At 37.8% G+C, this 12,111-nt stretch overlaps 3 protein-coding genes across 3 annotated transcripts; 2 read left to right on the plus strand and 1 right to left on the minus strand.

Moving 5' to 3' along the window:
- The first annotated feature begins 70 nt into the window (after nt 1-70).
- tbk1 (TANK-binding kinase 1) lies at nt 71-6,074 on the plus strand. The gene is given in 22 exon segments (XM_055231615.1): nt 71-144; nt 1,123-1,228; nt 1,312-1,452; nt 1,651-1,780; nt 1,911-2,092; nt 2,176-2,336; nt 2,439-2,549; nt 2,674-2,752; nt 2,754-2,854; nt 3,002-3,198; nt 3,277-3,335; nt 3,418-3,509; nt 3,592-3,693; nt 3,772-3,850; nt 3,997-4,118; nt 4,194-4,270; nt 4,362-4,401; nt 4,482-4,583; nt 4,682-4,778; nt 4,853-4,953; nt 5,036-5,107; nt 5,273-6,074. Coding segments are annotated over 21 exon segments (2,172 nt in total). The 5' UTR covers nt 71-144; nt 1,123-1,141; the 3' UTR covers nt 5,313-6,074.
- Nucleotides 6,075-7,124: 1,050 nt separating this feature from the next.
- On the plus strand, nt 7,125-9,981 carry gpr19 (G protein-coupled receptor 19). The gene is made up of 2 exons (XM_033989930.2): nt 7,125-7,175; nt 8,280-9,981. Exon 2 carries the CDS (start codon nt 8,306-8,308, stop codon nt 9,581-9,583), a length of 1,278 nt encoding a protein of 425 aa, XP_033845821.1. The 5' UTR covers nt 7,125-7,175; nt 8,280-8,305; the 3' UTR covers nt 9,584-9,981.
- Nucleotides 9,982-10,245: 264 nt separating this feature from the next.
- crebl2 (cAMP responsive element binding protein-like 2) lies at nt 10,246-11,915 on the minus strand. Its single transcript, XM_033988948.2, has 3 exons — nt 11,684-11,915; nt 11,250-11,447; nt 10,246-11,160 (listed from the first exon to the last, which is right to left on the minus strand). Exons 1-3 carry the CDS (start codon nt 11,696-11,698, stop codon nt 10,993-10,995), a joined length of 381 nt encoding a protein of 126 aa, XP_033844839.1. The 5' UTR covers nt 11,699-11,915; the 3' UTR covers nt 10,246-10,992.
- Between the last annotated feature and the right edge of the window lie 196 nt (nt 11,916-12,111).

Here is a 12,111-nt window from a genome sequence, read left to right on the forward strand (position 1 = left end):
ACTGAAATTTGACCAAAATGATCAAAAGATGACAATTGTTTTCAAACGTCATTATTTGGCCCCGCCCTCCTTTAAAGCTCATTGGGCCGTTTGTGACACGTGACCAGGAACAGCGGAAGAGCCTCAGACGTCCGCATACAGAAGGTGAGGAAATAAACAACATATTTTTATGTATTTATCTCATAGAACAACTCTGTAACTCTGTATTATTTGATTCCCGTAGTGTTGGTTAGTGTATTCTGTATCATCACGCTAAGATTTGAGTCATTTCGAAATCATGGGTTTCCGATTGAAATCTATTTCCTCGCCATCGAAAGTGAAAATGCGCAAATAAACATAAATGTGTTGATCGGAAATAACATACGTAAATTTACAGATTATTTCTTATTGTATATCGATATAATTTATTATCTAACAACTGCTGCTAAATGTATGCGCTTTTAGTGTTTTAGTACCTTCTTTGACTACCTTCTTGTCTTGATTTCAACACAGGCCAAAACCAAAGATACTTTAGTTTCATCGTGTGTTTTGCATTTTCCTGTTTTGTCGTCAGATTACAGATTACTTATGAAGCAGGGTACCCTTGTTTGAGGCCTAATGGGAATTTCCCGGTAGCTTTAACGTCACCATTGTGTTTCAGCACCAAAACAGAACTGCGTGACTTTTTAGGACGTATACAATTGAAAATCACAACCAAATCGTTTACTGACGGTGAACTTTCATTCGTTTACTGGCTGCTGTGTCAACCAAAAAGTAAAATCTTAGTCGACATACAGGTTTGGTTTATTCCAAGATAGGGTACGTGGCCTCCTACTAGTTTTACAGGTACTACAATCACAATTGAAATTAGGTTGCCAGTGACTAGTTCTGGCTTGAAGGTGTGGAACAATTTATAAATATAATAAGTAAACAATAAAGATCTACAGAACAATCCCTGTGCCTCTGCGCCTTGTCTTCATGCAACAGAACAGAAACTGACAGAGGACACATAAGATTTGAATGTTCTCGATACAGGTCATGATTCATGTGAAAGCTCAGAACTTAAGTCACTTTAGTCCTTTTGTCCTTTTTTCCAAACATTATAACATTATAGAATGTCATAAACGGTTTGTTTCTCTGCAGAGTCTCTTGGGTCTTCAGGATGCAAAGTACCACTAACTACCTTTGGCTGATCTCTGATCTGCTTGGTCAGGGAGCAACAGCCAATGTTTACCGCGGTCGACACAAAGTAAAACAATAAGCACTACTGAATATTTTATTTCATCCATTTTTATAGATTTAATGCGTGCTAAGATGTTATTTTTTTCATAGAAAACTGGGGACCTATATGCCGTGAAGGTATTCAACAACATCAGCTTTCTGAGGCCATTAGATGTTCAGATGAGGGAGTTTGAGGTTTTGAAGAAATTAAACCACAAAAACATTGTGAAACTGTTTGCAGTGGAAGAGGAGGTTAGTAATCCTTCCTCTTGTGAATAGCAAATACACAAAGCAAACAACACAGCAACAATTTTGCTTGGTACAAATCTGTTCACAGTGGATAAATATCTGTTTTACAGCTATATTATGCTAATGATATTATGATTATAAATAGATGCATATTCTTATTGTACATGTAGTTTTTCCTCATATTTTTCTCTATGTCAACAGTCTAACACTCGTCACAAGGTGCTTGTTATGGAGTACTGCCCTTGTGGGAGTCTGTATACTGTTTTAGAGGAGGCTTCAAATGCCTATGGCCTTCCTGAAGATGAGTTCCTTATAGTCCTCCATGATGTGGGTGAGTAATAATCTCAGTAATATTTCTGTTTTGAACTAGTTTTAGAACAAAGTTGAAACAGTGAACATCGACTCATAGACAGTGACTGGAGCTTGACACCATTGGTGACATTCTTTTGCTGTGTCTTCAGTTGCTGGGATGAACCACTTGAGGGAATATGGCATCGTCCACCGTGACATTAAACCTGGGAACATTATGCGTGTGATTGGAGAGGATGGACGATCTGTCTACAAGCTGACAGACTTCGGCGCTGCCAGAGAGTTGGAGGATGATGAGCAGTTTGTGTCACTCTATGGCACTGAGGAATATTTGGTAAGAAAATGTACACCTTTAGTTGTCCCAAATGCCTTGTCTAACATTTTATAAATGAAATAAATTTTTTTTGCACCCTGTAGCATCCTGACATGTATGAGCGTGCTGTTTTGAGGAAAGATCACCAGAAAAAATATGGGGCCACAGTGGATCTTTGGAGTATCGGTGTTACTTTCTACCATGCAGCTACAGGCAGCCTCCCATTCCGACCTTTTGAAGGGCCCCGCAGAAATAAAGAAGTGATGTAAGTCTGTTTATTTGACAACACTAAATAAAGTTTTTGTGTAGGTCATTACCATAAGATTTGGTGACATTTGCCTATAATATGAAATTGTATGTTTATTAGGTATAAAATTATCACAGAGAAACCTCCTGGAACAATCTCTGGTCACCAGAAGTGTGAAAATGGCAAAATTGAATGGAGCACAGAGATGCCAGTGTCTTGCAGCTTATCTAAGTAAGTATTTGGAAATAGTTAGAAAGGTACAATGTACTGTATACAGCTTTAGCTTATGAGTGAATTGATAGTTTAACCATATAGTCACTAGCGTTAAAATGTGTTTATTCTATGCATTTACCAGGGGATTGCAGAGCCTTCTTACCCCTGTGCTTGCCAACATCTTGGAGGCAGATCAGGAAAAGTGCTGGGGTTTTGACCAGTTTTTTTGCAGAGACAAGTGACATCCTGCACCGTACAGTTGTTTATGTTTTCAGCCTACAGCAAGCTACTCTTCATCACATCTACATCCATGAATACAACACGTAAGAATGTAAAATTTAAAATTTGTTTTGCTTACGGTCACAGAAAAAACAAAGGTTACTTAACAAAGGTTATTTAATTTAGTATGAAACATAAAATTTTTGCATCTTATTATTAACAGAGTATCCATCTTCTTTGACTTTTTACAGAGCCGCACTGTTCCAGGACCTGCTGTGCCGAAGGACCAGTATCGCACTCCACAACCAGGAGCTACTTTATGAGGGCCGGCGTCTCATCCTCGACCCAAACCGCCAAGCCAAAACATTCCCCAAGACTTCCAGAGACAACCCCATAATGCTTGTCAGCCGCGAGTCTGTCACTACCGTTGGACTCATCTTCGAAGACCGTCTGTATCAGAATTCCACCCATTTCAATCATCTGTAGACTAATGTTTTGTTAAACTTTTTATTTTTTTACTTTACAGCCAGTCCACCAAAAGTTCAACCTCGCTACGATCTAGATTTAGATGCCAGCTATGCCAAGGTAAAGATCATCTTATGATCTTATTATTAAACATATTTATTGTTGTATATTCACTGGGATTAAAAAACAACATCATCTTCAGACATTTGCAGGAGATGTGGGGCATTTATGGAAAACTTCAGAGTCTCTCCTTGTGTATCAGGAACTAGTACGAAAGGGTGTCCGTGGACTAATGTGAGTGAAGATCTTAAATGCACAAAATATGTTTGTTGTTCACTGATTTTTTTTTTTATTAAATGTCCTGTGCTATTTTTAGAGAGCTGATGAAGGAAGACTACAGTGAAATTCAACACAAAAAGAATGAAGTCTTTCATTTGTGTGGCTATTGTACACAGATACTTGAAAAAACAGAACAGCTGTGAGTAACCTCTAATTTCTAAAAATCAAATATCACTTTTATGGTGATATGTGTTACCTGGCTTATTGTGTTGTATAGATTTGAGGTGTTCATGCAGGCCAACATGCTGTCAACAGAATACGATGAGATCTCAGACATGCACAAGAAAATTCTTAGGGCAAGTATTGATAAATTAAAGATAATGTTTTTAATAACAATTTAATTGAAATAACTATGTTTGTAAACTAAATTATCTTTTTGTTATTGTAAAAAAAAAAAAAGTTATTATTGCAATAATGAACCAATAAGCATTTTAATTTTCAGATTGCAAGTTCTTTGGAGCCCATTGAACGAACAACGCAAGATATCAAAAGTAAATTCTTACCCGGAGGAGTGCTGACAGACACCTGGACACAACAAGTTGGGACTCACCCTGAGGACAGAAAGTAAGGTTCTTGTTGAAGCTGTATGGATTTACATCTACTTAGTTTAATATTACTACTACTTCTGTTTTTTTACAGTGTGGAAAAAATCAAAGTGTTGCTGGATGCCATCACAGCCATTTACCAGCAGTTTAAAAAGGACAAGGCTGAACGAAGTGAGTATTGCTTCACTTGCATTATTAACTCAAATATATTATCCATCAGTACAAATTAAATACATATTACTATAATTCAAATCATCTCTAGGACTGCCATACAATGAGGAACAGATCCATAAATTTGATAAGTAAATATATTCATGTCTAATGCCTTTTTAAAAAATAGTTGTTTTAGTTTTGTATTAACTGTTGTAATGTTGTTCAATAGACAAAAGTTGGTCCTTCATGCCAGCAAAGCAAGATCCCTATTCACAGAGGAATGTGCCATGAAATACCGTTTGTTTATCTCTAAGAGTGAGGAGTGGATGAGGTAAGTAATTTTTTTTTTTATAAAGGAGGTCCAGCTGAAATAGTAAAATAGTTCAAACATTTCAGTTGCTTAAACGTTGTGGTTGTTTGTGTTTACAGGAAAGTTCATCATGTGAGGAAACAGTTCCTCAGCCTGTCTGGTCAACTGATTAGCATTGAGAAAGAGGTGACAATGTTAATGGAAAGAGCCATCAAGGTAAGTACATAGATCTGATATGTGTTTGTTATTTTTAGCAAACTAATTTTCTTGGTTTTCTTGGTTTTGTGCAGCTGCAAGAGCAACTTCCTCAGAAAGTCCTTCCTCTAGTGTCCAGTGGGATGAAGCCTCAGGCCTACCTGAGCCAAAACACACTCGTGGAAATGACTCTGGGGTGCGTGTTGCCATATATTATCTGAAGCCGGCTGCTAAGCTACTTTTAATGTTTAATGTGTGTACTTTTTGGTTCTTTCAAGGATGAAGAAACTAAAGGAAGAGATGGAAGGTGTGGTCAAAGAGTTAGCAGAAAACAACCACTTCTTAGAACGGTGAGATGTAAACACACTCTTAATACTAAGGTTTTCTTCTTATTTGACCAAAAAAAGTGATCTGTTTTGTGTTTTACAAGACATGATGTACAGAACAATATGTTGAGCCATAAACTGTATGTTACCCAGGGTGACTGTAATAACATATATTTTTTCTTCTTTCAGTTTTGGCACTTTGACATTGGATGGAGGATTGAGGGGCTAAATTGAATAAGACCAGTTTGTACATAATTACTGTAAATATGTAACCTGGTGATCCAGCCCATGCAGGAGCATCTGGAGCCCTCCCCACAGTATATCATCACACTCCCTCAAGTTTCTGATTGATGATCAATCGTGATTCATATGCAAATGATTCAAATGCAGAAGAAATGTCCCTGAAAGATTTATAGTAAGCTGACACTTTTTTAATATAGATTTTATTTGTCCTGTTTTTAAGGAGGGGACATTTCTCAATCCACCTCTCATTCCCTGCCATTGAAACTTATGGGTGTTTTATCAAGAGTTCAGACTCTGTATAGAATAGGAGGACTTTTGGCTGACCACACAAGTAATTATCATGGGGACTATGTAAATATATTCATTCAATAAGAAGGCATAGAAGGCATATTTTGTTTATCAGTTACTTTTTGTTTTCCTAGTAGAGCTATACTGCTCAAACTGCTTAAAATCAGGGTATTCAATGCCATAGAAAACTTGTGGGTTAGCAGTTCAACCTCACTGCAAAAAGGTCCCAGGATGGGGCTTTATGGTGGAGTTTGCATATTCTCTCATTTGTTTTTCCTATTAGGTTCCTTCAGTTATCTTGAGAGGTATTAGTCGATCTGTGTGCCTGTTTTACTTGTATATACATGAACTTATGTCCACTCCCCCCATTCAAAATGTCACACAATTTTCTTCTGTATAACTGTAAATAAATGTCGTATAGACTTTAAATCTAATAAATGTGTTTGAAGATTTCAATTGCAAAAACATATGAGCCTGTCTTATATTGAGATATGTAGGTCTATTCAGTCTACATTTATTACTTGTTGCTACACTATACAGGTGATATTTATGAATCTTTTATTTATTTATGCCGTTATTGTCTTGTTTATTTTAATTACTTTAAATTGAAATTAATCATTTTCATTTTTAACTGCATCACCCAGACTTTCACATGCTGTAATGAACGGTCTGAAGGTGTGTAATTGCAACAATGCTGAGTCACTGACCCCACACTCAGTCATCTAATATTGAAATACTTTTTGACATTTTTTTTCTCCCCGGTCCTCTCCACCTCTCCTCCATGCGCAGCCTGTCTCCTTGGTGATGCGGTTGCTATGGTCACGCAGAGGCAGCACCGTCAGCCAGGCCCGGGTCTACAGAGGTGCAAAAAGGTGCATTGCAACCTCATTATTTATAAAGGTTTGCACTCTCATTTGAGACAGGATAAATTATGACACTTAATTGGACAGTATAAACTTTGCACCCCTTTGAAACTCAAATGCACCCTCAGTTTGTTCTGGACACATTGCTGCCGTCAGTGTTGGAGCATGTGGACGGTATTACACAGATTAAGATGTAGACAGGCTCTGCAAATAGGGAATATTACTTCTTACTTCTTAAATAGGCTAAATTCTTAATTTCACTAGACATCTAAAATCGTAGGCAGATCTACTTCAGAGATATTGGGATTGACATGGATGGTAACTGGGTGACTCGGGGTCATGATTCATTAGGCTATTAATAGTCTCAATTGACTGCTATTTTATGTATTTATTTTGTAATAGAGTAAATACATATATATGGGGGCTATAGATGGGTTTTGAGGCCCCCCAAACATCCCTGTTACGGCCCTGGCTCTAGCCGGAGAAGGCAATATTATGTCCCTCCTCAGCGCCATCCTAACATCCCCGTGAAGACATATGCGTAAGGCTAGACTGCTGGGACCGGGGAGCTACACCACGACCCAAAGCCATGGTGTCTGCCATCGCTCCATCTCTGAGCGGCTGCTTGTCTCCCAGATCCGCGGTGAATCGCGGAAAACAGCCACACGAAGCGCATCTGTTTGCGAAGCTGTGAACTGGTGAGTGGCCACACATCGACTGGACATGACAGGCCTGTGGATGAAAACCTGCTCTAAACTCTGCCTGGTCACAAAAATAGTATAGTCTTTAGGAGGTCTGTGTTTTGTGATAACAGATTTATTTAAATGTAAACTGTAGAAGTACGGATATTTAACTGGTGGAAAAGGGTGTGTAAACAGCCTCTGAAGATGATGAAGATGATGGAGGGACGCACCATCACCGAGGCCAACTCCGCCTTGTTAGCGCTGCTTTAGAGACACATTTATTTGCGTTTATTATGATTAGACTGATGCCTGGATGTCGTAAAAAATGTTGAGGAATATAAGTTTAAGAATCGTGTGTTGTGTTGTTGAGCTTGGAGGCTGTAATGTATCTGGTGTTTCATTCATGGCGCTATTTATAGCACTGTTTGGGCGTAACATCTGTTTTTTTATGTTGAATTAATGTAGCCTAATTGGACAGAAAAATAACGTAATTTTTCTATATAATGCACATTCTTTAATTTGGTAAATTATAGACAACATAAATTAGATAAACTAATAATTAAAACATTGTCAAACTTTTACTCAAGAGTATTGTTTCTAAAAAACAAAACACTCATTCGAATATACAATTTCTTCAAAAAGCTAAATGTAATTGTGTAAAAGTTATCACTTAGCCTTATACCGTTTGTCTGCTCTTGACCAAAAGGGAATTTAAGGACCTGTTTCTTCAAATTTCATATCACCTACAATCAAAAATTTATTTTGTTCCATGTTCTTTGTAAAATCATGTTTAACTTCCAACAAATTCATTTGAGCAGGATGAGCTTAGGCAACTCTCATGTGACAACTTTACAGGTGATCCCAGAGGACAATAGGATCTTAACAGGATGTGTGTGAGTGAGGGGTTAATGAAATAAACCACAGCAAGGGACCTGTAGCTCCTTTTAAAAGGTTTGACTTAATCCCTGGTTGCATCCTGCTCAACTGCAGTCACTGCACAATAGTTTATGATAGTTAATCTTATGGAATTAAATAGATGCAAAGTTGCATAAATTAATTATAAGTTTCCTTTTGTATTTATTCATGTTGTTCTAACTGCAACACTTTTTATCTTTACAGATGTTCACAGTTGGACCAGTATAAATATGGTTTATTCTAAGCCATCACAATCAATCAATCCCTCCATTTATTCACCAGCCTTTTCATCTTACATGTCATTTAACTTCTCTGAAAGAGAAAACTCAAGTGCCCCAGCTTCCTTGCCCACAACTCCCCTCTGCAGCACTGAAGGCGCACTAACCATTCAACCAAATGGGACCTTAGATGAAAGTGAACTGACCTCTGGGGAGGTGGCCGTCTTGGGTTTGGTGTTTGGTATCATATGGCTGGTGTCCATTTTGGGAAATGCCCTGGTCTGTCTGGTCATCCACAGGAGCCGAAGGACTCAGTCGACCACCAACTACTTTGTGGTGTCTATGGCCTGTGCTGACCTCCTCATGAGCCTGGGATGTGCTCCTTTTGGCCTCCTGCAGGTGGCCTCTGGACAATGGCCACTCAGTGCAGTTGTTTGCAAAATTGTGCGATATTTGCAGCACCTATGTCCAGGTGTTCAGGTATATGTCCTGCTTTCTATCTCTGTGGACCGCTTCTATACAATTGTCTATCCCCTCAGCTTCAAGGTTTCCAGGGAGAAGGCCAAGAAGATGATCGTAGCCTCTTGGCTGTTTGGTTCAGTTTTTGTATCTCCATGTTTCTTTTTCTATGGCTTCACTACAGCAAATAGTAGCACCAGTCATTGTGACTTATTCCTCCCCCTTGGCTGGGCAGGGATAGTCTATGCTGTGCTTCATCTGCTTTTAAGTTTTATGGCTCCCGTGGCACTGATAGTGTTCTTCTACCAAAGAGTTATTCGCTACATTTGGAGGATCAGTGCTGATGGCCACACAGTGCGTCGAACAATGAATATTGTCCCACGGACTAAAGTCAAGACTATCAAAATGTTTCTGATGCTCAATTCAGTTTTCTTTCTCTCCTGGACACCCTTTTATGTTGCCCAGATGTGGCACCCGATAGACTCTCACAGCACGAACAGACAGAGGCTCTTGTTCTTTGCCGCAATTATCTGGATTTCCTTCAGCTCTACAGCAGCTAAGCCTACCTTGTACTGTGTGTATAACGCAAACTTTAGGAGAGGCATGAGGGAAACCTTTTGCATGTCATCAATGAAATGCTATCGTAGTAATGCCTACACTATCACAGCTAGTTCTCGAATGGCTAAAAAAAACTATGTTGGTGTGGTAGACCTTCCAGTGCAGTCCAAGACAGTGACCAAGGACTCGGTTTATGAATCATTTGATCGAGAGGCAAAAGACAAAAAGGTTGCCTGGCCCACCAATTCCAATCCTTCAAATACTTTTGTATAAATTTTTTTCAGTTGTTTTAACATGAATGACATCAATCAAGATATACAGGCTACACACTGCCAACACTGGTTTAGAAACTACCTAAAAACTGAATGATAGCTATGTCCTGACACAAACAAAATTTTCTAATTTCTTTAAAGGGCTTTTGTGGCACCCATAGTTCTTGTATTCAACACTTGTGAGCAGCTACATGTTTCAGACATGCCTTGTTTGTGTATGTAATATTGGCGGTTGGCCATAAAACATTATTTTCATTGTACGCACATGATGCATTTCTTGGTGTTCTCATGTACACATACCAGATTTACAACACCTGTAGCCATATGGCTTCAAGCCATATACATCCACACCTGTATATTATGCTCACATTAACAGAACTAAATTGTGTAGTTTTAATAATCATTACCATGTTTAACTTATCTAAATGTTGTGATTTAATATGTCTTGAAACTGCAAAAAGTTCAGTTAGCTGAGTGAATAGTCTATTCTGAATAGATTAACATTTTATTTTCACTCTAATTTTTGGATGTATTAATAGCAACATAATCAGAAAAAATATATTATTTATAAGGCATAATTGTTTAAGTTTTTGCTTTGTACATCTTAATAACTAACACAATTACAAAATTTAAGGAAATTGAGTATGTTGTATTGGTCAAGTTAAAATTGTTTCAAACTTGTTTGAGCCTGAAATAGTGCAGACACAATTGCCAGTCATACGTTAGCATGGTACCATGAGACACACGTATTAACTGTATGTGCATTTCTGTAGTCTTGTTTTTAATTGTTCAAAACATTTTGTGAATAGCCATGTGAGTATTTTTGTGAATTGTTTATGATCTATGCTTTATAATAAATTCATTTAAACTTAAAAACTGTCTCATTCATGCACACTATGACAACAATTAAAAGTAATCACAAACTATAGACAGCATAATTAATTTAAATCATAGACTATATAAATCATGGAGAGTATGAGAGGTAGAAACAATAAAATGGCTAAATACAAATTATGTTTTGCTACCTTTTCAAATTTTATTAGTTTTACAACTAAACAAACTAAAACACTGACACATACAAAACTATACTATAATAACTACATGGTTAACATAACTTAGAACACTATATACAACATTGTCTCCTACACCCATAAAAATAGGGCATTATAATTCATTTCCATAAAATGTCACAAATTACATGTGGTTGAATACATAGCCAGAATTCATTCATTTAAAGTGCATATGACAGGTTTTGTAGATTGTAGATTTGTAGGGGGTAATCACAATTTATGCATGTTTAATCCCATCAGAGATCAGAGGCATACATACAAATAACAAGCATGTACTGGTCATGGAGTTTTCTCAAATGTAATTATAACATTATTTTCAACACTTTGTGCACCTTGATAGTCACTCATTTCTACGTTCAGGCTTGTCCATCGCTGCAGTTGTTTTGCTGTTTTTTGATGCTTTTGTGTTGCTTCCATTATGAGGGATTTTCTGCTCATCTCCTGTTAGCAAGGCCTTTATTTCAGAGGGAATCTTTCCTTGGTCCATGGCTGAGCACCACTGCTTGTACTAGAAATATGGAAGGATAAGCAATATTTTATTTAATGAATGTATGTTAAAGGCCAATAACATGTTTTTTGTTATCAGCAGTGACTTACCATCTCCAACTCCTCCCGTAAAGCACAAATAGCCCTCTCTTTGCTGGAGACTAGTTCCTCTAAATACTGGTACCGCAGCTTCTTTCTTGCTCTACATTCACGAGCACTTTGACGACTGCGCTCCAGTTTGGCTTTTAAGTCAATCTTAGCAGGTTTTCGGCCACGTTTCCCTGGTTTCTTCACTTTTCCAGCCATTATCTGTCACGTAATATGGGATATCAGTCACATACTTTGAGAGCGAAATAGCAACGCTAGGTGCTAACTGCTAGCTAACGTTAGCTGTGTTGTGTAGCTATATTAAAAATGTGCCTTAAACAAGAATAGCTTAATCATAGAGCAGAGCAGTTTATATATATACCGCATATGTCACACGAACAACGCTAACCTATTTGAAATGTTTGTTTGTCCAAGTGTCACCACCGAGTTGAATTTACCTTGTTGTCGTCCATGTTGATGGGGTTAACAAGCTGTCAGTTTCTTAATGTAAGCTTGATGGGTAAACTAGCTGAGCGAAGAACCACCAAAACTCTTTAGTAAAAAAAAAGGAAGAGTTCCGTGCTTTAAAAAATAAAACTAATACAAGATGGTCGCTGCAGATCAAATAGGATGTTTTGGTCGCACCGTGTTGATCCTGTCCATCCGCTTCTTCTTCTGTCCATTGGATTTGGCCTTTACTGCCCCCTACAGGCCCCTCAAAGCAAGTAACAAGTACAGGCCTAAATGGGTATTGTTCATGGGTCAAATGTGAAGTGAAACATAATAATTCAGACATATAAACAATTGAGAAACTGCGATTGGCTACAGAATATCATCTTAAAGGATATTTTGTAAATTAATGACCTGCCAGATTAGAACATGTAAG

This window comes from Periophthalmus magnuspinnatus, chromosome 23, assembly GCF_009829125.3.
Source record: "Periophthalmus magnuspinnatus isolate fPerMag1 chromosome 23, fPerMag1.2.pri, whole genome shotgun sequence".
NCBI classification, from domain to species: Eukaryota; Metazoa; Chordata; class Actinopteri; order Gobiiformes; family Gobiidae; genus Periophthalmus; species Periophthalmus magnuspinnatus.